Genomic DNA, 25,706 nt, shown 5'->3' with positions numbered 1-25,706 from the left:
TGTCAGATTCGTTGAAAGTGTGCTTGCAAATGCAAGTTTATACGGTGAATAAAACTTGGTTGGTCTTCAAGGTGTCACTGGACTCAAACTTTGTTCTGCTGCTTCAGACCAAAACAGCTACCCATCTGAATCTCTCACTGGTTGCCAGGCGCTGCCTAGCTACCCTAGTTACGGAGGATGTGGGCCTCTGTATCAAGCTTTCATTTTCAGAACAAAGCCGTTAGCAATGCGACATCCATCTAGGGTTGCCAAGTCCAATTCAAGAAATATCTGGGGACTTTGGGGGTGGAGCCAGGAGACATTAGGGGTGGAGCCAAGATCAAGGCTGTGACAAGCGTAATTGAACTCCAAAGGGAGTTCTGGCCATCACATTTAAAGGGACGGCACACCTTTTCAATTCCTTCCTTCCATAGGAAATAATGAAGGATAGGGGCACCTTCTTTTGGGGCTTATAGAATTGGACCCCCTGGTCCAATCTTTTTTAAACTTGGGGGGTATTTTGGGGAGAGGCATTAGATACTATACTGAAAACTTGGTGCCTCTAACCCAAAAAACAGCCCCCCCCCCGAGCTCCAGATACCGGCGGATCAATTCTCCATGTTTTTCTATGGGAATAAATCTCTATAGGGAATAATAGAGTTCCCAGCAGACATTTCCCTCCCCTCCCCCCGCTTTCTGACGACCCTGAAGCGGGGGGAGGGTCTCCAAACAGGGGGATCCCCTGCCCCCACCTGGGTATTGGCAACCCTACATCCATCTAATGGAGACAGGCTATCACAAGGCTGGAGCTAAATGGAGATCAGGAAATATCAGACCTTCTCCAAATTTACAGCTAGCACAGACCCCAAGCCATCTCAGTTCCTAATTGCCATAAAATGTGACCATTCAGGGCAGAGCAGAATCTAACTGAAAGGGGGAAAGTTGTTCCAGCATATTGGGACAGAAGGGAAAACTGACCAGAAATTTCAAATCGCCTTTCATTTTTACATCAAATGTGGTTGTTGAAGCTTTTAAAGGAAAACAAGAGAAGCCGTTGAAGAGCAGCCATTCACTTGACAAAGTTAATGGGGAACTCTTGTGCTAATTGCCTGATCAAATGTTATTTCTCTAGAAAAAGAAAAATAATTCCCCCCCACCCCCACCCCCAATAGCAGGAAGATATAAACCACTGAAGCTTTGGCTAATTTTGCTGTCACTAGAGGGGGGGGGGGGAAATAAGGATAAAGAGCAGTTTTACTCATGCCACTTATTCTGAGCTTCTGACTGACATTTTGGATGGAGATTTTAGAATCTGTATCTCTGAAGAGCTTTTAATTGCTGATGCCTCCCTCTGTTTTGACAGCTTTTGTCAATGACTTTAGAACCCACCATTTGAGAGGCGTATTGGCATGCTCTGCTTTTAACTGAAGGGTAAGAGATATGCAGGCCTTATTTTAGGCAGGTGCTCTTTCTTTCTCTCCCCCCCCCCTTGCTTCTGGGCTCCATTGTTAAGCGTCCCCCCCCCCCCGGGAGAATGTTGCTAAACTATAAGATTTGACTAACTTTCTAATATTTCCCCCCACCAAAAATGGGAAACTAACCAAAACATATAAAGCAGACAGATGGAAATCTTCCTCAAGCCACTGTGGCCGCACAGGAGAAAGTAATTTTTAAAAGTATGATGGGAGTAATGTTTTATTGTGACAATTATAATAACTCAAGAAGCATTTTAAGGTAGATACGGAGCTGCTATAATTTAGTACAGCTTCCGGTGATGCCAGGTTGTATGTGACACGCAGATGAGTTGTGCTAATGAGCTTTGGCACCTCTTTTTCTACAAAATGACCCCTGGAGATATGGATTCAAACTGCAAGGTGGCCTTGGCAAATTCAACATGATTCAGAATTTTCTGCCCCAAGGTGGATTAGTAGAGGTGGTAAAACTGCCATGGGTGATTTGGGGCAAAAAGGTAAAGGTAGTCCCCCGTGCAAGCACCAGTCGTTCCCGACTCTGGTGACATCACATCACGACGTTTTCACGGCAGACTTCCCCAGTCATCTACACTTCCCCCCCCCCCGCAAGCTGAGTACTCATTTTACTGACCTCAGAAGGATGGAAGGCTGAGTCAACCTTAAACTGGTGACATGAACCCAACTTCCGCCGGGTTCGAACTCAGGTCGTGGAAAAGCTTGGACTGCAGTACAGCAGCTTTACCACTCTGTGCCATGGGGCTCCTCGATTCTGGTGCAGTTAGGCACAAAAACTTACCAAGAAATCAGAACCAAGAAATTACCAAGAAATCAGAACCATACTTATACATGGAGTTACACATGGTCACACAGTAGCTGCCTCATGCTCAATCAGACCCTTGGTCCATCAAGGTCAGTATTGTCCGTTTAGACTGGCTCTCGAGGGGCTGAGGTTCTCATACCACTTATTGCCTGGTCCTTTTTAAGTGGAGATGCCGGGAATTGAACCTGGGACCTTCTGCATACAAAGCAGAGGCTCTTCCGTTGAGCCACAGCCCCTTCCCTGAGGCACTCAAGACCACTTAGCTAGGTGTATAGGTTACGACCAGGCAGATTCCTCCGTATATAAGAAGGCTCCAGCACAGGAACTTGGGACCTTCTGACAATTATCCATAATGACCTTCCCAGAAATTATCTCAGAAATGCAGGCTGGAGACCAATTTGTGAACAATGCCTGTACTGGGGAAATGATTCAAGAGACTGCTGCATCTAGATGGAAGCCAAATGGCTGGGAAACCAGAGACTATTGAGCTGATGAGATAGGCCCACTAAAATGGCACCAACTTGTTATTGCAGGGCACAGATAGCCAACACGAATACAGTCCCCTCACTTTTACTCCTCATGTCATGTGCAGAACACGACGGAAGGTTTCCAGGTTTGGGAAGCCTTGCGTTGCTTCTTTGTGAGGTAGGGCATTTTCTTGGTACTTGGGGGGCAGCAGTGCGAAGGCTTCTGTAATTCTGGTCCTGTTGGTGAACCTCCTGACGACACCTGGGTTTTGGCCACTGTGTGACACAGTGTTGGACTGGATGGGCCGTTGGCCTGACCCAACATGGCTTCTCTTATGTTCTTCTGTTCAAAATAAAAGTGAACAGCATAATGGTATGCCATGATCTCTTTTACTGACCTCATTGGATGCGCTTGTATATTCTCCTTTTCCAAAGCATCTTGATGCATTTATTTATTTATTTATTTGTATCCCGCTTTTCTCCCTGGCTGGGGTTCAAAGTGGCTAGAACATTGCTCTCCCCTCCTCCACTCTGTCTTCTGTGTGAGGTCAGCCAGGCTGAGTTTGTGACAGACCCATGGTCACCCAGTGAGCTTCCATGGCAGAAGTGGGGATTCAAAGTCTCCCAGACTCCAACATTCTATCTAGTGCCAGTTTGATATAGTGGTGAAGTGTGCGGAATCTAATCTGGGAGAACTGGGCTTGATTCACCACTCCTCCACATGAAGCCTTCTGGGTCAGTCACAGGGGTCTCAGAGCTGTTCTCTCAAGAGCAGTTCTCTCATTCAGCACCCACCTACCTCACAGGGTAGCTGTTGTGGGGAGAGTTGTAAGCCACTCTGAGGCTCCGAGTGAAGGGTGGGGTATAAATCCAATCTCCTCCTCTTCTTCCCATGACAGCTCTCAAACACTTCACAGTGTGACAGAAATGCCTGGTACTTGGGAATTTTCTGCACCAACGCAGAAGATTTTGAACTACATCAGTGATTCTGAGGTGAGATCCTACCTCGAGTCAATTTTGAGGGGCATTTAGAAATCTGAGTGGGCAAACAGGGATTTTGATAAATTTGGGGTTTGAGGGAGCCCACTGTCCCCACTTATAATATTTTGTTTTCAACTTCTGACAGCCTGCAAGAGAAGCTGCTTGATGCTGTTTAACCTCCCTGGAGGACAAAATCCCAGCTTTCTTCCCAGGTCCTTACAAAGACAGCACACAGCAAATAAGAATCAAACCTACCATGAAAGAGTTGGCTGACAGGCATTAGGCACAAGGGACCTCAGTGAATGCTTGCCTGAGATCTGTGTGCTGCATGCACAAATAATAAACTTATATAATAAGGCTGTTTTAAGAACATGAGAAGAGCCCTGCTGGATCAGACCAATGGTGGTCCATCTAGTCCAGCATCCTGTCTCACATGGCAGCCAATTAGTTCCTTGGGAGGCAGGCCCAGATCTAGGGGGGCAGAGGGGGGTGTTTGCCCGGGTGCCGACGGAAGTGGGGCGCCAAATTGGGTATGGAGTCCATTGTATTCTATGGGGCCATAAGATAGAATGGCCCAAAAGGGGGCATAATTTTTTAATTTTGCCCCCCCCCCCTCAAAAACATGTAGATCCGGTCCTGTAGGGAGAACCAACAACAGGGCTTAAAGGTCAAGGCCTTTACCTGATGTTGCCTCTTGGCTCTGGGAGTCAGAGGATTAGTGCCTCTGAATTTAGAGGTTCTCCTCAGTCACCATGACTAGTAGCCACAGATAGACTCATCTTCTATGAATCTACTTAATCCCCTTTTAAGGTAGTTTATTCTTGCGGCCATCACTCCATCCTCTGGTAACAAATTCCACATTTCAGTCATTCTCTGTGTAAGGTAGTATTTCCTGAACTTACTGCCCATCATATGAAGAACATATGAAGCTGCCTTATATTAAATCGGACCCTCGGTCCATCAAAGTCAGTATTGTCTACTCAGACTGGAAGCGGCTCTCCAGGGTCTCAAGCTCAGGTTTTTCATGCCTATTTGTCTGGACCTGTTGGATTTGTAATTTTTTCCTGGAACTACGTGTTTTGTGTCTGGTTTGGTATTTTTTAAAAAAAACCTTACCACAAAATCTGAATGCAGGTGCCTAGACAAACTGAAATTTGCCCCGCCCCCCAATGGTTTCTAAATTTAGGTGTAAATTAGTAGAAAAAGAGGTGCCAAAGCTCATTAGCACAACTTATTTCCATAACTCATTTGCATATGCCACACACCTCTGACATTACCAGAAGCTCAGCATCTACCTCAAAATGCTTCTTGAATTATAATTGTCATAACAAAAACTTACTCCCATCATACTTTTTAAATTACTTTCTCCTATGTGACCACAGTGGCATGAGGAAGATTTCCATCTTTAAATGTTTTGATCATTTCCCCATTTTTTTGTTGGGAAAAATATTAGAAAGTTTGTCAAATCTTAGAGTTCAGCAAAATTATAACAGGGGGTTTGAACAATGGAGCCCAAAAGCAAGTATTTGCAGGGGGGGGGGGGGTGGTAAGAAAGAAAAGAGCACAATAAAATTTAGAGGTCCTGGAGCTCTGCTCCTGTGAGCTTCTGCCCAAAATGAGGTCTGGGTGTAATCCCAGTTTAGAACCCTGAGTCCTGATTTTTTGCATTCACCACATCCCAGGCAGGAGGGCAGAAGAACAACAAGCTGTGTTTGGTCCCATTGTGGACAAATCTTTGTTTGCTGCAAGGTCTGAATGCAACCAACATTAGTGGAATAATTGGTCTCCTTGCAGAGTTTTTCAAATAAAGACCTGAAAAGCAAATATCAATGAAAAATTCTCAGCCCCACAATTATGTTATCAGAACTGTGCATTTGTAAATGTAACCAAATTTCTTTTGCAACAATTAGCCACGCCGTTTCCCACTACCCTTCCAGTGGGACAAACGCTTTGTTTGGGGCAAGTTTCTCCGCCTCCTCTCCTAACGGGTGCCTAACAGAGAACTGGAAACAAATGGGAAAAAATGTTACGGCAACAGACTTTGTGGAATCAAAACTATTTTTAGAACAGTCATTCTAATAGCATTCTTGTTGGCTGAGTGCTTTTCAGCAGGGCAGGTGAAAGTGACCCACCGACACAGCAGGCTGAGGTTGGTGACGATGCTGGGAACTCCCAACTTACACAATTTGTAATTGTTTTTTTAAAGTTTCACTAATCAAAACCACCCCCAGACAAAGCAGCCTTATGCTACTGAGTCAGACAGTCTATCAAAGTCAGTGTGGTCTAAGCCCAGGTCTTTCACCTCACACACAACCTGATTCTTTGCCTTGGAAATGCTAGGACCTGAACTCAGAACCTTCTGCATGCAAAGCAGATGCTTTACCTCTGAGCCATTCATCTCCTCCCTCCCCCAACACTCCCCCAGTGCAGTTTAAAGAGCAAAGATGAGGAAAGAACAGGCATGTTGTGAAGAACCTATAGGGGTTTCAAGGCAAGAGATGTTTAGAGGTGGTTTGCCGTTGCCTGCCTCTGTTCACCATTCGTAGACTTCCTTAGTGGTTTCCAGGGGTGGAATTCTAGCAGGAGCTCCTTTCCATATTAGGCCACATACCCCTGACGTAGCCAGTCCTCCAAGAGCTTACAAGGCTCTTTTTGTAAGCTCTTGGAAAGGAAAGGTCCCCTGTGTAAGCACCGGTCGTTTTCGACTCTGGGGTGACGCTGCTTTCACAACGTTTTCACGGCAGACCTTTTTACGGGGTGGTTTGCCATTGCCTTTCCCGGTCACTATACTTTTCCCCCAGCAAGCTCGGAAGGATTTTACCAACCTCGGAAGGATGGAAGGCTGAGTCAACCTCGAGCCGGCTACCTGAACCAGCTTCCGCTGGAATCGAACTCAGGTCGTGAGCAGAGGGTTCCGACTGCAATACTGCAGCTTTACCACTCCATGCCACAGATTGGAGGATTGGCTAAATCAGGGGTGTGTGGCCTAATGTGTAAAGGAGCTCCTGCGAGAATTCCACCCCTGGCACTGATCTCCCATTCAAGTGCTGCCCTGAGCCAACCCTGCTTAGCTTCCCAGATCTGATGAGATCAAGCAAGCCTGAGACATCTATCCCAATGCCTTAAGAATATTAGGTTGCCAACCTCCAGCTAGGGCCTTGAGATCCCCTGGAATTACAATTTATTTCTGAGTGACAGAGATTAGTTACCCTGGAGAAAATGGTTGCTTTGGAGGGTATAGCATTATGCCCCATGGTGGTCCCACCCTTCCCCAAACTCTTTCCTCTATAGGCTCCACCCCCCAAATCTCTGTATTTTCCAATATAGAGCTGGTAACCCTAGTAACCAGGGGTGGAATTCTAGCAGGAGCTCCTTTGCATATTAGGTCACACACCCCTGATGTAGCCAGTCCTCCAAGAGCTTACAAAAAAGAGCCTTGTAAGTTAGTTAGTTAGTTAGTTTTTATTCTTATATCCCGCCCTCCCCCACCAAAGTTCTTGGAGGATTGGCTACATCAGGCATGTGTGGCCTAATATGCAAAGGAGCTCCTGCTAGAATTCCACCCCTGCTAGTAACATATATACTTCTGACCTCTGGAGAAACCGTCTGCTTGTGAAAATGCAGATGTCAGCCAGTCTAGAAGAAAGGATAGATTTGTACTGGTTGGTTAGAAAATGGATTTCCGTTAACAGGGATGAATCAACATTGGTGATGGTTTCTGACACTTTCCAAGCCCCGGTTCCCAGGTTTCGAAGGTCACTGCACACACCTCCCTTATCTGTAATATGATCAGGTGTCCTTTTTGTAGAAAAAGAGGTGCTGGAGCTCATTTGCACAACTCGTTTGCATACGCCACGCACCCCTGATATCACCAGAAGGTGTACTAAATTATATCAGCTCAGCATCTACCTTAAAATGCTTCTTGAATTAGAACTGTCCTAATAAAACTCTACTCCCACCATACTTTTTAAATTACTTTTTCCTATGTGGCCACAGCGGCAAGAAGAAGATGAAGATGATGATATTGGGTTTATATCCCACCCTATACTCTGAATCTCAGAGCAGTCACAATCTCCTGAAGATTTCCATCTGTCTGCTTTATATGTTTGGGTTATTTTCCCATTTTTTTGTGGGAGGAAATATTAGAAAGATTGTCAAATCTTAAGAGTTCAGCAAAATTCTCACAGAACGGAGCCCAGAAGCAAGTATTTGGAGGGGGGGGGGAATAGAAAGAGCACAATAAAATTTAGAGGTTCTTGAGCTCCGCTCCTGTGAGCTCCTGCCCAAAATGAGGCCTGCATATGATCGACATGAGGTTGCCTTATACTGAATCAAACCCTTGGTCCATCAAGATTAGTATTGTCCACTCAGATTGGCAGCAGCTCTCCAGCTTCTCAGAAGTCTTTCACATCACATTTTGTAGAAAAATAGGTAGCGAAGCTCATTAGCATAACTCATTAGCGTATGCCCCCCCCCCAGCCAAAAGCAACCAAATGCAAGAAAGGAGTACCCAGGACGAGCGAGGCTTGCTTGGGCTGGCTAGAGATCCAGCCAGCCCAAACAGGCCTTGCTCGCCTGAGGGTCTCCTGGGCCACTCCCCCTAGTCAAAAGGCCAGCAAGCCACCTGCTGCCCAAAATCACACAAGCATGAAAAGAAAGGGAGGTGTGGGCTTCTCTAGGGGTTAATGAGGGCTGCTGGGCTGGGGGTATGGCAAAGCCCCTGGTGGCTGTCTGGCTGTCTGCTCTCCTAATCCAGGGAATGTTATACAGCTGCACCTACTATTCAATGGACAAGGTAGGTGGGGAGGAAGAGGGGGAACCCTCAGAAAGGTTCAGGAGCTGTGCTCCTGTGAGCTCCTGCTGAATCTGAGGCCTGCACATCACCTCCTCCTTCATCCTTTAAATTGCTGCTGCTGGGGATTGAACCTGGGACATATTTAGCATACCAAGCAGATGCTCTACCACGGAGCCACAGCCCTTCCCCTGAGACTATCATCTCCTCCGAAAATATATTCTCCACCCAGGAAAGGAACAAAAAGCATGAAAACAAGATTGGTGTTAATTATCGATAAAACCGTGTTTACGGTGTATACTGTCCTTATGCCCAAAATAAAGGATTTGTTGGCACAATGTGAGCTGTGAATAAAACTATTTTAGCCAAGTGCAAAACAACTCCTTGACAACCGTGGCTTGTTTGTGCTTGAAACACCAGCCTGGGTTGTTTCTAACCTAAACACTGCAACCTGAGTGGGAAAAGGAGAAGGCCAAATTGAACCAGAACCAGATTAGCTGACCCAAGACAGAAACAAGTTGTTGTTTAGTCTCACAGTCGAGTCCAACTCTTTGTGATCCCATGGACAAAGTCATGCCAGGCCCTTTTGTCTTCTACCATCCTCCGAAGTCTGCTCAAATTCATGTTTGTTACATCAGTAACACTGTCCAGTCACCTCTTTTGCTGTCCCCTTCTTCTTTTGCTTTTTAGTAGTACATGTCTTTCCCAGCATCAGGGTCTTCTCCAGCGAGTGCTCTTTTTTCATTTGGAGCCGCTTCTAAATCCTCTTAATCTATTTCACAACCTATATATATAATTTTTGATAAGAGGATGATTATCACCATCTGGATTTTTATGATTAACATGTGAATTTGCCTTTAAAAAATGCAGGAAATGTCAGGTCTTGGCCGCTAAGAGGCGCCTTCTGCTCTACAGATTGCCTTAGGAAAGTCTGTGTGTTTGGGGGGCGGGGGGCGTATAGCAGCATTGTATCGTTTTGAGCCTGGCACCAGAAATCGTGGGTGGGTGTGAGTAAATAAAGGATATAGGTCGATTAGGGTTTCATGATTAAAGCCCCGTCTCTCGCTCAGCCCACCCAAACTCTATCAGGACGTTGGAGTTTGGGAGGTCCAGCCATTTCTGCAGGGTTACAAAACTGAACTCACGGTCTTTGGGGAAAAAAATTGCAAAAAAATTGGTCCTCTGTTCTTTTCCTCTGCATCCCCCTCACCTCTTTCCTCCCACCCTCCAGATATTTCTTTTGCACCACTAGTGGTCTTTTAAAAAGTAATTCTTCAGGGACCTTTCCTTTCTTTTAGCCTCCGCTTCCCAATTAAAAGGAGAAACCAGAAAGGGGCGAGGGAGGAGAGACAGAAAGACAGAGAACTCCTGCAAGTCAACCTAACCGGCTAGCCTTCGGCAAGCCCCGCCTGCTATTATTGATGGCGCTTGCGATTGGCGGCGGGGAGTTTATTTTCCCCGCCCCCTCGGCGAGTGCCTTCGCCTCCCCTGCTCCGCCTCTCCCTCTAGTGTTGGGAACCGAAGGGGTGGCTCGCGGGAGTGTGCGCGGGGCAGCCTTGCGGGCATCGGCTGTGCTCAAGGAACCTTGGGACTGCAGGTTCGAATCCCCGGCGGTGCCGCTCGGATCCCATCGACCCCCGGAGGGAAGCGCTTCCCCCATCCGCCCCTGTGCAAAGCCTCCTCTTTATTTCCTTCCTGGGGGGCGCGCGCGGCGAGCAAAGGAAGGGGGATTCCCACCTTTCTCACCTGGATTGTGTCTGCGCCGGGGCTTGCTGCTCCCCGCCGGCTGCACCGCTGCTTGGGGACTCCTTCCCTCCTCTCTCGTTTTTTTGCTGCTCGCCCGGGGGGACACCCTCGCTGCAGTCTCGGGATCCATGGCGACCGGGGTGGTGGAGCCGGTCTATGGGCTGTCGGAGGAAGAAGTAAGTCGAGCGCTGGAAAGGCGAGGTGGCTCCTCTTCGTGCATGGATGTACGCTTTGCATTTCTCTTTCTCTATGTTGTGTGTGTGTGTCTGCGTGGAGCGGGGCGGGGGGATCGCCTTCTCTTTGTCCCCTCTCGGGTTTGCAGAGCAGGGAAGAAGTCGCCCTTGTCATTCCCGGGGCTTGGGTTTGTTGTTAAGCGGGGAAGGGCGGAGGAGGAAGAGGGAGGAGGAGAGAGAGGGGTCAAGGCAGGCTCTGGGGGGGGGGGGCAAGATCGGCATGCAAAGCGGGGAAGCCCACGCCCCCCCCCCCCCCCGAGAAGCGAGCCCTTTTTTGTGCCCGGCATCTCTCCAGCGCCCCCTTGCCGCTCTCTAGCCGCTTTCTCGCTTTATTAGAGGGATCGGGGCGTGGGGGGAAGATATCATCCTGCCAACAAAAGCGGCTCTGCAAAGCGGGGGATCCCAGCCCCACCGCCCAGTCCCTCGCCTCCTGCCTCCGGGTTGGGGCGGGGAGGGGTCCTGGGCTCCCCCCCCCCCCTTGGCAGGAGTTGCAGCTTGCCTTCCCTTTGCGAGAATCGGAAGGGATGCAGGTTCACATATGGCCTGGAAGTGGGATGGTGCTGAGCAGCGTTCCCTCTAAGCTGCAGAGGCTTGTGAGCAAAAATGCTACTGTGTGAGCGACCGGCATTAAAATTGTGAGCTAGTGCATAAAGTAGTTTGCTCTGGGGCTGTTTTTCCTGAGCTGAGACAAAAATGTGTGAGCTGGAGGCTAAAAATCTGTGAGCTAGCTCACGCTAACTCAGCTTAGAGGGTACACTGGTGCTGTGCTCAGCCCCTCGCTGTGCCCCCCATTCCTCCCTTTCCACCCCACCCTACCCCGCTTCGCTTCCTTGCAGAGCCAAACTCCGAAAGAGGAAGAGGTGGTGTGTGTGGGTAGTGGCGAAAGGTGAGCAGACTTTTTGGGGGGGGGGGAGGGGAAACAAGCAGGTGGGACCTTCTCTCTCCTTGCCTGCCTTTGTTTTGCAGGCAGACCTTTGGCCCTGGGGTCTCTTCGAGATGCTTCCTGTGAAATTGGGCATCGGTAGAGCGGGGGTGGGAAGAATTGGCCACTGTGCTTCCTAGCATTCCCATGGTCTCCAGTAAGAACATCGATGGACTTGAGACTAGAGACTCATTAGGAAAAAGAAAAAAAGAATGGCATCTCTGTGTGTGTCTGTGTGCGCCCACTTGCACAACACGGGCGATTGAAAACATGACACACGAGCGAGCTTCCTGGAAGTATTTGCTCTCCAACCGCAGAGGGATTGTGTGATCAATAAGCTTCGGAAGCGCCTGTCTTTTTTTTTTTTTTTTTTGTAGTGGGAGGCCACGCTCTGGCTTGCCAGCAGTTTGAGTCACTAATCATCGAAAGCTAATTCCCCCCCAACCCCCACTTTTCCAAAGTGGAAACATGCACGGGAAGTCTGGACCCCCCCCCCCCCATGTTGTGGGGGCTTGTGCACTCTTCAGGGCTGGTCCTAGACTGTCTGCCACCCTAGGCAAGACTAACTTCAGGTCCCCCCCCCCCCCGCACTGATAACATCACCAAGTCACCCCAATTTGGTGTCCCCAGAAGGCTGGCGCCCTAGGCAGTCACCTAGTTTGCCTAGTGGCAGGGCCTTCCCTGGCTGTCTTGTGGGGCTTTAAAAATAACATAACCCTCATCATGCTGGCCTGCAAAGTGGCTGGCGATGAAAGGGTGTGGGATCTGTGCATCTCCACCAACACCCCTCTCCCGCTCCCTTCAGTTACTTTAGGTCTGCTGTTCATAAGCTTTTGCTTAAATAATGCATCCTGAGATAGATTGGATATTCCCATGCAGGGGGATGGGATGATCCCAGAGAGCCCCCAATGCAAGCTTATTAAATCACTGTTCAGCAAAGCAGCATGCCAGGAGGAAGGGGGGGGGGCAGGTTGGCACGGAGACTGAGAACACAACTGGCAGCAAGCAAGATGCATGAGCCAAGTGGGTAGGAGTGGTTATCCTTGCTAGAGTGTGTGTGTGTGCATCCATTTGTGTGTGTGTGTGTGCATAAAACATGGAAGTGATTTCCATGCTCAGGGCTCTTGCTTATCAATAGGGTTTTGGAGACTGTTCTGTATCCAGCAGAGACCTTTCCCTTAACCAATGTTTCCTCTTAAGCTGAGTTATCGTGAGCTAGCTCACAGATTTTTAGCCTCCAGCTCACACATTTGTGTCTTAGCTCAGGAAAAATGGCCCCAGAGCACAATAATTGATGCAGTAGCTCACAACCTTCGTGCCAGTAGCTCACAACTTTCATACCAGCAGCTCACAAAGTAGAATTTTTGCTCACAAGACTCTACAGCTTAGAGGGAACATTGCCCTTAACTCCCTCTTCATACTCTCTTCTGTCTCACCTTTCAGTGGTATTGGTGGAGGAAAAAAAGAGCTGGTTAATGGCAAAGCAGCTGTCAGCGTTTACCCGGGTTCAGCTGTCTCCTAAACCTATGCAGTTCATGTTTTGAAGCACAGTAACAGAGCTGGTGGATGTACCTCTGCTTAGAAATTTGATTGTGAAGATGTTCTTAAAGTTTCTGTGAACTATAGCAGCGGTCCCCAACCTTCTTGGCACCAGGGACCGGATTTGTGGAAGACAATTTTTCGACAGACGGGGGGGGGGGGGGGGGGGAGGAGGTGCAATGGTTTTGGGACCACACAATTATGCACTTTATTACTATTAATTTGGTGTAGTGGTTAAGTGTGCAGACTCTTATCTGGGAGAACCAGGTTTGATTGTCCACTCCCTCCACTTGCAGCTGCTGGAATGGCCTTGGGTCAGCCATAGCTCTCACAGAACTGTCCTTGAAAGGGCAGCTTCTTGAAGAGCTCTCTCGGCCCCACCTACCTCACAGGGTATCTGTTGTCAGGGAGGAAGGTAAAGGAGATTGTAAGCCACTCTGAGACTTGGAGTGGAGGGCAGGATATAAATCCAATGTCGTCGTCTTCTTACATTGTAATATATAATGAAATAATTATACAACTCACAGCCTGGTTGCTAAAAGGCCACCGACTGGTACTGGTCCATGGCCTGGGGGTTGGGGACCTCTGAACTATAGGACTGTGGAGCAGATTTGTAAAGGTGTGTTTTAATATAGTCATATTTTGCCTGAAGTGCCGATATTTTGCAGGTTTGGCAGTTATATATGAAATCTACAAATTGAACATGTACAGAATCTGTATATCTAACATGTAGCTGTATTTGTCCCAAGAGGTTCCGGGTCACTTGGGCAGTTGTATAGTGACAAGAGCTGTTTTAGTTGAGGAAGGCAATGTAGCCAATATATGGATAGAGGATGGCACAGGAGGTGAATATACTTGAGGTTTAATACTTTTACTTACCAATTTGCTGTATTTATTTGTTATCTTGGGTAGTCCAATGGACTTCTCAGTTTTTGTTTCATTATTTCAAAAAGACAATTGCAGATTCAATTTGCCGGATTCCTCCCCGTCTTGTCTTAAAAAAAAAAACTCACCATTTTTCTTTTCAGAAAACATTGTATTGGTGTTTTGTTGGACGCTGGACTTTTTGTTTTAAAGGTTGATTGGTTAAAGTAACAATTTGAAGTGGTTGGAAATTATTACGGTGATTTAATGCTTGGTTACGTTTTAATGTTTGCATAATTTTACATTTTTAAACTTTTTTTTTTCGTCTAGGTTTTCCTTTACCATTAAACCCCCTGAGCTTCACTGGAAAGACAGGATAGAAATATTGTAACAGTAAATAAAATGAGGTTATAGATAACAAGGGTTGTTTTCCCAAGATCAGGAAGTCTGTATCCAAATACATAGCATGCATTGACTTTAAAGTCTCATTCTCTGAATATATTTAAAAATATTTTATTGGGATATTTTAGGGACCAGAACATTGGCCTGCAGATAGAATATTATAGGCGTGACCCTTGCAGAATTGTAAACAAACATTTTTGAGGGATGCCAGTAACTAATTTCTTTGTTTACTTGTTATTTTTTCCAACTTCTGTGCGAGCAAAACAGAGGGAAACAAATTGTGCTGGCTAAGGCAACAGAAAGCATTCTAGGACTTGAAACAAAGTGGTAAAAACTTATCTTTCTCCTGAGCTGCTACATGTGTACTCTAAGGTCAACCCAGTTAAACAGCGCAATCCTAAGCACATATTTGTGGAACCAAGCCCCGTTACCTGGACTCAAGAATTCTGTGTAGCTTTGTTTTGGATTGTTCTCCAGTTCTGTGGAACTTCCTTCCTAGAGACCAGGCAGTTGCTGTCTGGGCTTGGAGAGACTTGATGCTGCTGGAATCATAGAATCATAGAGTTGGAAGGGACCTCCAGGGTCATCTAGTCCAACCCCCTGCACAATGCAGGAAACTCACAAATGCCTCCCCCTAAATTCACAGGATCTTCATTGCTGTCAGATGACCATCTAGCCTCTGTTTAAAAACCTCCAAGGAAGGTTTAAAAGCCTCTGTTTAAAAACCTCCCAAGGCACCGCAGGTTCTTAAAGTGTCATCCTTGCAGGCTTCTGAAATTGCAGCCAGCTAGCAGGAGACTGGAGAAACTTGGTCTCCCTCCTCCCCCCCCCCCAAACCAGGCCTTGAAGACAGATGTGAAACTGAGCTAGAGCTTCTTTGCTTATATAAAATTCCACTCGTGTGTGTCTGCCTCTGGAGCCTTGCTCTGTGCATAAATTCTTTCATCGGCTTTTTATGTCTGATGTCTCCTGGGCAAAGTTTGCTTCTGCCGTCATCGTGTGATCTTGGGGGAGCCCTTGGGTGTTGCTGTTGTACCAGAGAATCCCATGGCAAGGTCTCGTCCAAATTCTTTGCTGTTTGTTATTAGCCGTAATTACAAAAGCGATTAAAAAATCAAGTGGATTTAAAAGAGAAAGTAGTTAAATGGAGCAGGTCTAGAGCTGAGCTTGGAGAGTTAGAGCGGCTTAATGCTTGGGACTGGGAAGCCCCCAGTTCGAATCTTGCCTCTGCCATGGATACCTTCAACAAGCCATTCTGAGGCTGAGGGGTAAATTACTCGCTGAGCTTGCAGTGGTATTAAACAAATGGCTACGCAATGTTTGTGAAATGCTTTGACCCCTTAAAAACCACACAGATGCTTAATATTATTAACTTGTTCATCCTTTTCTTTGAAGAGGCAGGGAAATCACAGGAAGAGTTTATTTATTTACTTCTTATTTGCCGCTTATTTATTATTAAGAGCCAGTTTGGTGTAGTGGTTAAGTGTCTGGACTCTTATCTGGAAGAACTGGATTTGATTCCCCACTCCTCCGCTTGCAGCTGCTGGAATGGCCTTGGGTCAGCCATAGCTCTGGCAGAGGTTGTCCTTGAAAGGGCAGCTGCTGTGAGAGCCCTCTCCAGCCCCACCCACCTCACAGGGTGTCTGTTGTGGGGGATGAAGATAAAGGAGATTGTGAGCTGCTCTGAGATTCGGAGTGGAGGGCGGGATATAAATCCAATATCTTCTTTCTTTATAGTCGTCCTTTCTTCTTGTTGGGAACCCAGAGCAGTTTCTGTAGTTCTCTTCTCCGTTTTATCCTCACCACAACGGCCCTGTGAGGTGGGTTAGGCTTAATGTGTGTGACTGGCCCAAGATCACCCACCAAGCTTTCACGGCACAGTCGGGATTGGAACCTGCTTCTGCCAGATCCTAGTCTGAAACTCTAACCACTCTGCCCCATTGGTTCTGTGGAACTACTGGGAGAGCTCCCAAATCAGGGACATATTGTGAGACTGTGGCGTATTTTGGGTTGCCAGGCACTTCCTTGAACTGCCTCCCCCCCAAAAAAAAACATTTGGGGACAGGAAAACCAGCATCACCCTAGTGCAGGGGTGGCCATGCTGGCTGGGGATGATGGGAGTTGTAGGCAAACAACATCTGGAGAGCTACTGTTGGCCACCCCTGCCCCAGTGTGTGATGTCACTTCTGGAAAAAAAAACAGAAATGACATCATGACATTGGGGGTACTCTAGGATTTGCAAAACCATAATGGCAAATCAGCACCCCCCCCCCCCAAAAAAAATCACAACATCACTTTTGTGATGCTGGCATAGTCCTTCAAATTTGTTGCTATTTTTCTCCTGTTGGCCTTTCAGGCGCTGGTGGGCAGCACCAGGAATTGCTGGGGGGGGGGGCTGTCTCCTGCCATAGCTGGAGACTTGGCAACCCTAGCATACGTTAACAAGTATCAGACTGCTACATTATAAGAATACACCATTGAGAGAGCCAGTTTGGTGTAGTGGTTAAGTGTGTGGACTCTTATCTGGGAGAACTGGATAATTCCCCACTACTCCACTTGCAGCTGCTGGAATGGCCTTGGGTCAGCCATAGCTCTCCTAGGAGTTGTCCTTGAAAGGGAAGCCGCTGTAAGAGCTCTCTCAGCCCCACCTACCTCACAGGGTGTCTGTTGTGGGAGGGGGGAAGGTATAGGAGATTGTGACTGCTCTGAGATTCAGAGTATATATATAAATCCAGTATCATCATCTTCTGTATTCTGTTATGTAAATGTAACATATTCAGTTAGTTGCTTTTTGCAATTATGACCCATCTCTTTGTTTTCAAAGAGAATTTGGTGCAGCAGAGTAGGACCTGGGAGTTCCAAGTTCGAATTCCCACCCTACCATGTGACTTTGCCATGTGAGTTGGAAGCCGACTCTCTCTCTCTCTCTCTCTCTCTCAGCCTGATCTACCTCACAGGATTGCTGTTGTGGAGATAAAATGGAGGGGAGAGAGAATGTTGCTGTAAAGGACATAAGTCTCTTTAGGATGGTGCACTGCCAAAAAAAAAAAAAAAGGCTTCTGTGTAGGCCTGCTTACCTTGCATTCAGTCAGCGCTGGCATGGATAGTTTTCCCGGTAAGCCCTGTCCAAATGTCGGACTGTCCATATGCAGAGCCATTGCACCCAGAAGCTTTTCTCGGTGGGCTCCCTTGTGGCTTTGAATCCACCCTTTGTTAAGGTTTAAATTGCACTGTCTTATGCATGAAACTGCCTCATGCTGAATCATGCCTTTGGCCCATCAAAGCCACTATTGTCTTTTTAGATAAGCAGCGGCTCTCCTCTTAGGCAGAGGTTTTTCACATCACCCACTGCCTGGTCCTTTTTAACTGGAGATACTGGGGATTGAACCTGGGACCTTCTGCATGCAAAGCAGAGGCACTTCCACTGAGCCACAGCCCCACCCAGCTGTGGCATCTCTTTCCAAGAGCAGGACTTGGCTCAGAAATGGACAAAGCAAAATATTGCATGGAAGTGTTCTTAACCACATACAGAATATGTTTCTCTAACCTTTAGCTTCAGAGTCCTCAGAAATAAGGTCTTTTTTTGGTATTTCATGTGTGTGTGTGCATGTATGTGCACCTGGAGGTCGTGGCGATGTCTTGTGACTGACCCCTACTGGGGGCCTGGAGGATATTCGGGTGGCTGAATAAAGCCTGCCTCTGCCTTCCCAGCTGCTGGTATTCCAAGAAGGTCTTTCATCCAAGCACTTGCCAGAGTTGACTCTGCTTAGCTTCTGAGATCTTAAGTGGAGGAGTTCTGAGATCAATGGCTGGTGTTGACAGACAAATGTGAATTCCAGTATTTTTCAGTTGGAAAACTGGTGACCAGCAGTAGCAGAAGAGCTTTCTCTGCTGTGGAGAATCTGGATTTCCTAGTAGTGCAGTTCTAAGCAAAGTTACAAACCAATGGATTTAGGAGGGTGTAACTTCAGGATTTCACTGTTAGAGACCCAGAATTCTTTGCTCATGTTGATAAGGGAGTGTCTTCTAAGATAAGGACCTCCCTCAGAGAACAGTTTCTGAGTCCTTGTGTATAAACAAGAAATTCCAAACTCTTTCCACCACATTCCATTTCTTGACTGTCTTGCTGAAGCGAAAACACCCAGCCGAGGTGTGAAGAAAATACAGGTGAGGTGAGTTCAGGGACTGCTCTTCAGGGAAAACTGGTGATGTAAACTTGTGGTTTTTCACGCTTCCTGTTGTCAGGGAAAAACTTGTCACATTTGGGTTTTCCTAAGGAGGAACCTTCGTACATCTGAAACAGAATCCCCATTCACTGCAGGAAATTCTGGAGCGCATTTCGGGGCATGCCCTCACTTTTTGCATGATCCCTGCCATGCAAACCTTCCACTGTACCTGTGAATCTTTGAAGTCTGTGCTGTGTAGAAGATTGGCTAAGTTTCCTGTTGGATGCCTCATCTGCCATTACAGATCTCCCCACCTAGGAAGGTCCTGGAACCTTGGGAGCCAATGTGGTATAGTGGTGCTGGACTAGATCGGGAGACCCAAGTTCAAATCCTCACTCTGCCTTGGAAGCTTGCTGAGTGATCTTGGGCTCGTTACACCAGCTACCTAAGCTACCTCACATTTTTATGCCACCTTTCCACCCAAATAGTATCCTGAGGCAACAGATGTGAAAACATTAAAATAGTTACAGACTCTGAGCTTCTTTTGTAGCAGGAACTCCTTTGCATATTAGGCCACGCACCCCTAGTGTAGCCAATCCTCCTGGAGCTTACAGTAGGCCCTGTACTAAGAGCCCTGTAAGCTCTTAGAGGATTGACTACTGTAAGCCAAATTGCCATCAAAAGAGGTTGGGGAATTAATAGGTGGGCAACTATGGCTCAAAGGGATCTAGAATATGTATACAGGATTCTACTTCCAGAAATTCTTGCCAAATCGACCAAGGGCACTAATTAAATAAAATAATTAAGCTTTTATTACAGAAAACTATAGAACACACATACAAGGTAATGGATACAAGCAGCACACATACAGACCTAAGAAAACAGATGTGAAATTGATAGAGAGGTAACACAAGGGTAAAAACATAGACAAGGGTATACGACCTGATCCTGGTGGCTTAGGGTCCAGTCACAATAAGAAGATGCAGGCATGCACTGCGATGTGCCATGTCTGTGGGCCCCCTTACTTAGAGTAATGGGGGGCACCCATCTGGTTCCATGTGCTCAGCTTGAAGAGAGAGTGAGATGAAGCTTTCTCTCTTGTTATATTATTTTTGGAAAAGAAAAAGTCCTCCCAAAAAAGGGGCTGGCTTATTGGTGGGCAGTATCTAGTCTATTCTGGGTACGTGACTGGATGCCCACCTCAAGCCAATGAGCAGACCTGACTCTGGTTACCTGATTGGATTTCCAGGTAACAATTGGACAGGGGGGGAGGCTCCCAGTGTAACTATTGGACAGGGCGTGGAATGACAGGATTAGCAGGTACTTTATGGGTTTTACCTATTGACAAACTACCCTAAACAAAGAAAAGACAGTGGGTCAGTTTAGAGCCACATTGTCAATCTGCAAACACCATAGCTACCACAATGGGGCTCTCCTGTAGGAGGGGCTTGATTGTCAGCATCAGTTACTTCCTTGAGCTATTCCTTTTGTTTCCAGGATCTTCTTAGCAGGAACAGTTTTTTTGTGATGTGTGGGCATGGCAAGAACTGCTTTTGTGTGGTAGCAAAGCCTTTGTTCAGCTTAGAGCTTATTCTATTTGCATCTGGATTGCCCCACCCTGTGTATGTGACCCTCCTGCTTTACCTTCATGGTTGCCCAAGAACAAGATGGAGTCAGGATCCCTCTCATGGCTTCTGGTGAAGGCCGCTGTTAAGGCTGTCTTCCTTGGACAAGAGTGCAGTTCTTCATGGCCCGGCAGCTCCTTGTGGAAGCCTGATAGAATCCTTCTATGCAGGAGGAATGCATAGTTACAGCACTGGTAGGAACAAGCTGGGAGATCTCTTAGCCAAGCTGAAGTTTTTGCTGCTTGGCCCCACAGTCCATATTGAAGCTGGCACAGTTGCCAAATGCTCAGAACCACACAGGGTCCACTGCCTATAGACAGTAGGCAAGTGGATATTTGTTATTAATGTCCATATTGAGTTAGTCCCAATATTCTCTGCTTGTCACTGAATGTCCATAGAAGCAGTTTGTCTGGGTTAAGAACATAAGAGAAGCCGTGTTGGATCAGGCCAATGGCCCATCCAGTCCAACACTCTGTGTCACACAGTGGCCAAAAACCCAGGTGCCATCAGGAGGTCCATCAGTGGGGCCAGGACACTAGAAGCCACCCCGCTGTGCCCCCCCAAGCACCAGGAATACAGAGCACAATATACGTTCACATCAATAAGAGTCCTGCATTTCTGACACTAGGCCAGAGTTAAGTCAGTCCATAAAAAAATGGAGGAGGAGGGCTTGGGCCTAATACTACATCAGGAGGGTGTGGTCTAATAAACAAAGGAGTTCCTGCTACAAAAAAAGCCCTGTGGTGGTGTGGATAAAATGAAGGAGAGAAGAATGTTGTCTGCTGCATAGGGGTCCCTATTGGAGAGAAAAGTGAGGTATAGATGTCCAAATAAATATATTGGGAGTGAAGAGAGGGCATACTGAACCAGTGGTCGTTTTATGGGTGAATTTTGCAGGACTGCTGCTTTCTTTGTATTTTTCCTGAGGAAATCGGATGCATTTACATTTTGGAATGTGTGCCAGGAGTCAGATTGGTACTTCCTGCCACAGACGCCCTTTCTTATCGGTCCTTGCTTGGCTAGCTCTGTACAATAGGTGTATGCTGCCCTTCTTAGGAACAGCAAAGACTTGTGTGTCCCTGAAAGACAAACAACGGTCACAAAAACTCGTTGTTCCACAGACCGACATGGCTGCCCAGCTGGAATCTGGCATTTGTTTGGAACGAGGGTGGAGATGGCAAAGGTGAAATCACGGACGGGAAGCGGCTGAGGTGAGGGAAGCGGGCAGGACTTATGATTGAAGACTCCTTGGTACCTGTTTGCTTATCTGCGCTGAATTTGTATGTGGGGTTTGGTTACTGGGCTGTAACCATTGAGGAAAATTACCCACTTATTTTTTCTGCATCAGAAGAACTAGATTCAGATCCTTGGACACCAATAAGGTTTTCAGGCTAGAACTTTAGGGGGTCAGAGGTACCACATCCTGGGTTCTAGGTTCTTGTGTGTCCATATCAGAGTTGTCCACTGCCAAGTCCTGTCCCCAGTGCTGATCAGCTGTCCGTAGGAGTTGAATTCTAGCAGGAGTTCTTTTGCCTATTAGGCTGCACCCTCTGAAGTAGCCAATCCTCCAAGAGATTACAAGGCTCTTTTTTGTAAGCTCTTAGAGGATTGGCTACTTCGGGTGTGTGGCCTAAGATGCAAAGGAGCTCCTGCTAGAATTCCACCCTTGGCTGTCTGGGTGAGGGGGGACTTATCAGGAGAAAGGAGAAGGCTTAAGTCAGGGTTGTCAAACATAAGGCCCGCAGGCTAGAACTGTCTCTTCCAGGGTCCTTATCCTGCCCACAAGCAACTGGCCATCACCTTTCTTGCTAGATGGCCAAGACTGTGCATTATGTCCCTGTATAGTGACCCAGTGCTAATGAGTAATTGTTGGTGGAACTGAGAAGATGGGCATCAGGGAGACACTTTAAGGCAGGGGTATTGAATTTATTTGTTATGAGGGCCAGATTGGCATAAATGAGGCCTTGTTGGGTCGGGCTGGGCCATGTGTTTATCTATTTACGATTAGGTAGCAGAGATAGACACAGACAAACACAAAACTTAAACCATTAGCACTTGTTGGTCTTAAAGGTGCTTTCTTTTTATCTCTCCCATGGGATCCAGAGAATTGGACAAAGAAAACTCTGGCTCTTTCCTTCCTTCCCCACTGGACCAGGAGGGGGAGGAGCCTTAGCCAGTAGAAGGAAGAAAGGCTTGGCTCAGTAGCTCTGCTGTGCAATTAAGGGAGCCCAGCAAAGCAAGCTCTCCTTCCTCTCTTCCTCCCCAAGGGAGGAGCCTCAGCCAACAGAGAAAATAGAGACTTTCCCTGGTAGCTCCTGTGCGATTGCGCAAGCCTTGCAAAGCAAGCTGTGATGCAGAAGGAAGCAAATGACAACCAGTTGCTTGGGGGCCTGATAGGAGCCCTCTGAGGGCAAGATTTGGCCCCTGGGCCACATGTTTGACACTCCTGTTTTAAGGTGAATGTTAATGTTGTAAGAATGTTTGTATTTTGAGTAAAAACATATTATCTCTAATTGGGTTTGCCTGTGTCCCTTATAAATATTATCTCCCAGGCTTGGCATTATATTTTATGGCACACACAGCCCAGCCCAACAAAGTAACTTTTATGTCAGATTTGGCCCTCATAACAAATGCGTTCGACACCACTGGCCTAGGCCTCGTCTCTGGTGTCCCCCAGGAAGTGATGTCATTACACTAGCAACATCTAGGCAACACTCTAGTATTTGGGCAAAAATTATATGGTAGAAGCTGGTTTTACTGAAGAGTTTTGGGCCAAATACCAGAGTGTCACTTGGATATCACTAGCTTGATAATGTCACTTCCTCTGTGAATCCGGATTTGAGACCTAGGCTTTTCTCCTTTTAATTGTAAGTCCCCCCTATCCTTCATTGGTTACCAGGAGGACCTGATAACCCTTGTCCATGTAGATCTTTTCCTGTATGTGTGGGGGTAATTTTTTCCTAATCCTGTTTAGTTCTTTTTGGTATTTCCTGAGTGACTGTATTCATCACTATTTCTGTCACATACTTCTCTAATGTGAAGTCTGAGTGCTTCCTGTCACTGGAGTTGTGGCAAGCCCTGCAAATGTCAACAAGGAAATTTTCAAAAAGCTTCCACATGTGATTGCTTGTGTAAATCTCTTTCACTTCAATTTCTATGGTATTGGAGAGCTGTCTTCTGGCTTCCTGAATTTGAGAAAGGGAACCATAGAGTTGAAGGGACCTCCAGGATCATCTAGTCCAACCCCCTGCACAATGCAGGAACTTCACAAATACCTCGCCATTACACATACAGCCTCGGTGACCCTTGGTCCATGCCCAGAAGATGGCAAAAGCCTCCATCATCCCTTTCCAACCTGGCCTGGAGAAAAAATTGCTGCCTGACCCCAAAGTGGCAATCAGCAATTCCCTGGGTGTGTAAGAAAGGGCCACGAGAACTAAGCTTTGATGCAATCCTTCCTGCCCTCCTTCTCATGATCTGCCTAAGTCACAGAATCAGCACATAAGCAAGGAACACACAGTGAGAAATGGCAATGAGCAAAACAACTGTGCAACCCCCCCCCAAAACCTGTCGGTACACAACTCTATGTATGCTCTATTGACAATACAAACGCAGTACCTCCCTCCAGCAGTGTATAGTGCATAAGAGGCATCGCCTTTGATCTGGAGACCCAGGTTTGATTCCCCAATCCCCCTCCCCATGAAGCCTGCTGGGGTGACCTTGGACCATCACAGCTCCCTTAGAACTCTCTCAGCTGCATCTACCTCACAAGGTGCCTGTTGTGGTGGAAGGAAGGGAATGTGATTGTGAACTGCTTTGAGACTAGGGCTGCTAATCCCCAGGTAGGGGTAGGAGATCCCCCGGTTTGGAGGCCCTCCGCCCACTTCAGGGTCATCGGAATGGGGAGGGGGAACTGTCTGCTGGAATTCCATTGTTCCCTATGGAGACTAATTCCCATAGGGTATAATGGAGAATTGATCTTCAGGTATCTGGGGGTGGGGGCTGTTCTTTGAGATAGGGACACCAAATTTGCAGCATAGCATCCAATGCCTCTCCTCAAATCACCCTCCAAGTTTCAAAAGGATTGGACCAGAGGGTCCAATTCTGTGAGCCCCAAAAGAAGGTGCCCCTATTCTTCATTATTTCTAATGGAGGGAAGGCATTTAAAAAGAGTGTGGTTGCTTTAAATGTGATGGTAAGAACTCCTTTTGGAGTTCAGTTCTGGTTGTCATACCTTTGCTTCTGGCTCCACCCCCAGAGTCCCCAGATATTTCTTGAATTGAACTTGGCAACCCTATTTGAGACTCCTTAGGGTAGAGAAAAGCTGGGTATAAAAATCAGCTCTTCTTCTCTGTTTTGCTCTGCAAAATAATTGCAGGGCATCCTCACCGGACATGTGAAGAAAAATAAAAGGGAAATAAAAAGAAGGAAAGCCTGAAGCCTGGGAACCACACACGGACTAAGGAAAGCCCATATGCTTCCCAGTCCCCCTGATTCTCCAGTATCTGCGGCTGCTATTGCCGCCATGGAAACCCCTTTCATTGGAATGAGGGCAGCCAGTAACAAGCCCTTCTTTGCAGTGGCCCTGCCCATTTTCTGAAAAGCTTGGAGCAAACCAAGGGAAGTGCGGCTGGGCGCCATGGCACTCATCAGCACCGCATTGGGGAGCCCAAATACAGTAGTTAGAAGAGGATCTGGATGCAGATCCCCCCAACCAATAAGAAGCTCGCTGGGTCAGTCTCTGCCTCACAAGATGGTTGTGAAAATGAAATGCTTTCTTCTCTCACCCCCCCCCCCCCGCCCGACTCCAGAGTATGTAATCTTGACACTCCTTCAAGAAGGGGAGGGATACTTGTAGGATGGTTAAATAATAAACACTGATACTTCCTGTCTTCTGAAAAGACAAGATCATTTCCCAAAAAAGATGATTTTATCCACAGAGCTGCCATGATGAGAGCCGTGGCAGACGGAAGCATTCAAGGCGCACATTTCAGGGATTGGCAGCGGTGTCGTTTTTGTCCTAGCCAGATTGAAAGCTTGTATGTATGTGGGTGGGGTGTGGATAGTCGCTTGGGTTACAATTCCCAGAATATGCTGGCTTATTTTTTTCTTTTGGAAACGTTTTGATGCACAAGACAGTGGTGGGGAGTGTTTGCAAAACCACACTCCAGAGAAGATGAGAACGGGGCTTGATTGCTTCTGTGGACATGGAGGCATGGTCTTGGTTGATCTTAGCATTTCCCACCATTAAGAAGGATATTTTTACCCAATCAGTCTCCTATTTTGATATATTGTCAACAAAAAAAAATTGAATTCAAATAAATGGTGAACATGTAAACTCAACTTACAATTCCTCTTTCGGTTTTGCATCTGTTAAAACAGGGTTGGCCAGATTTGCTTAATGAAAGAGCCACATAGAATAAACATCAGATGTCTGAGAGCTGCAAGACGTAACGCCAGATGTTTGAGAGCCACAAGACAGAAGGGAGGCAGGCAGGCAAATAGATGGAAGGGAGAGATGGAAATAAAGCAACTTTAAATGCATTCTCTGAGCCGCCGACTGTCTTGGCTTGGAGAATGCGTTTAAAGAGACAAACGCCTTCTCCCAGCTGGCCAATGGGGTAGTGGGGGCTGCAAGAGCCACACAATATGTGTGAAAGAGCCACATGTGGTTCCTGAGCCGCAGTTTGGCCACCCC

General features: G+C 47.0%; 1 protein-coding gene and 1 non-coding gene across 5 annotated transcripts in view; one reads left to right on the top strand and one right to left on the bottom strand.

The window, feature by feature from the left end:
- Window positions 1-2,435: 2,435 nt before the first annotated feature.
- TRNAT-UGU (transfer RNA threonine (anticodon UGU)) lies at window positions 2,436-2,507 on the bottom strand. Its single transcript has one exon. It is a non-coding gene; the product is annotated as a tRNA-Thr (tRNA).
- A 7,834-nt stretch (window positions 2,508-10,341) lies between these two features.
- The window catches only part of NEDD4L (NEDD4 like E3 ubiquitin protein ligase), a 415,196-nt gene continuing 399,831 nt past the window's right edge, over window positions 10,342-25,706 (top strand). For all 4 annotated transcript variants that reach the window (XM_060236126.1, XM_060236125.1, XM_060236124.1 and 1 more), the window contains exon 1: window positions 10,342-10,433. In XM_060236126.1, the coding sequence (XP_060092109.1) occupies window positions 10,386-10,433 (48 nt within the window). In that variant the 5' untranslated portion in view covers window positions 10,342-10,385. The remainder of the gene's footprint in view (window positions 10,434-25,706) is intronic.

This window comes from Heteronotia binoei, chromosome 4 (genome assembly GCF_032191835.1).
Source record: "Heteronotia binoei isolate CCM8104 ecotype False Entrance Well chromosome 4, APGP_CSIRO_Hbin_v1, whole genome shotgun sequence".
NCBI classification, from domain to species: domain Eukaryota; kingdom Metazoa; phylum Chordata; class Lepidosauria; order Squamata; family Gekkonidae; genus Heteronotia; species Heteronotia binoei.
The sequence above is the reverse complement of the archived record's forward strand: the minus strand, read 5'-3'. Positions and strand labels throughout refer to the sequence as shown.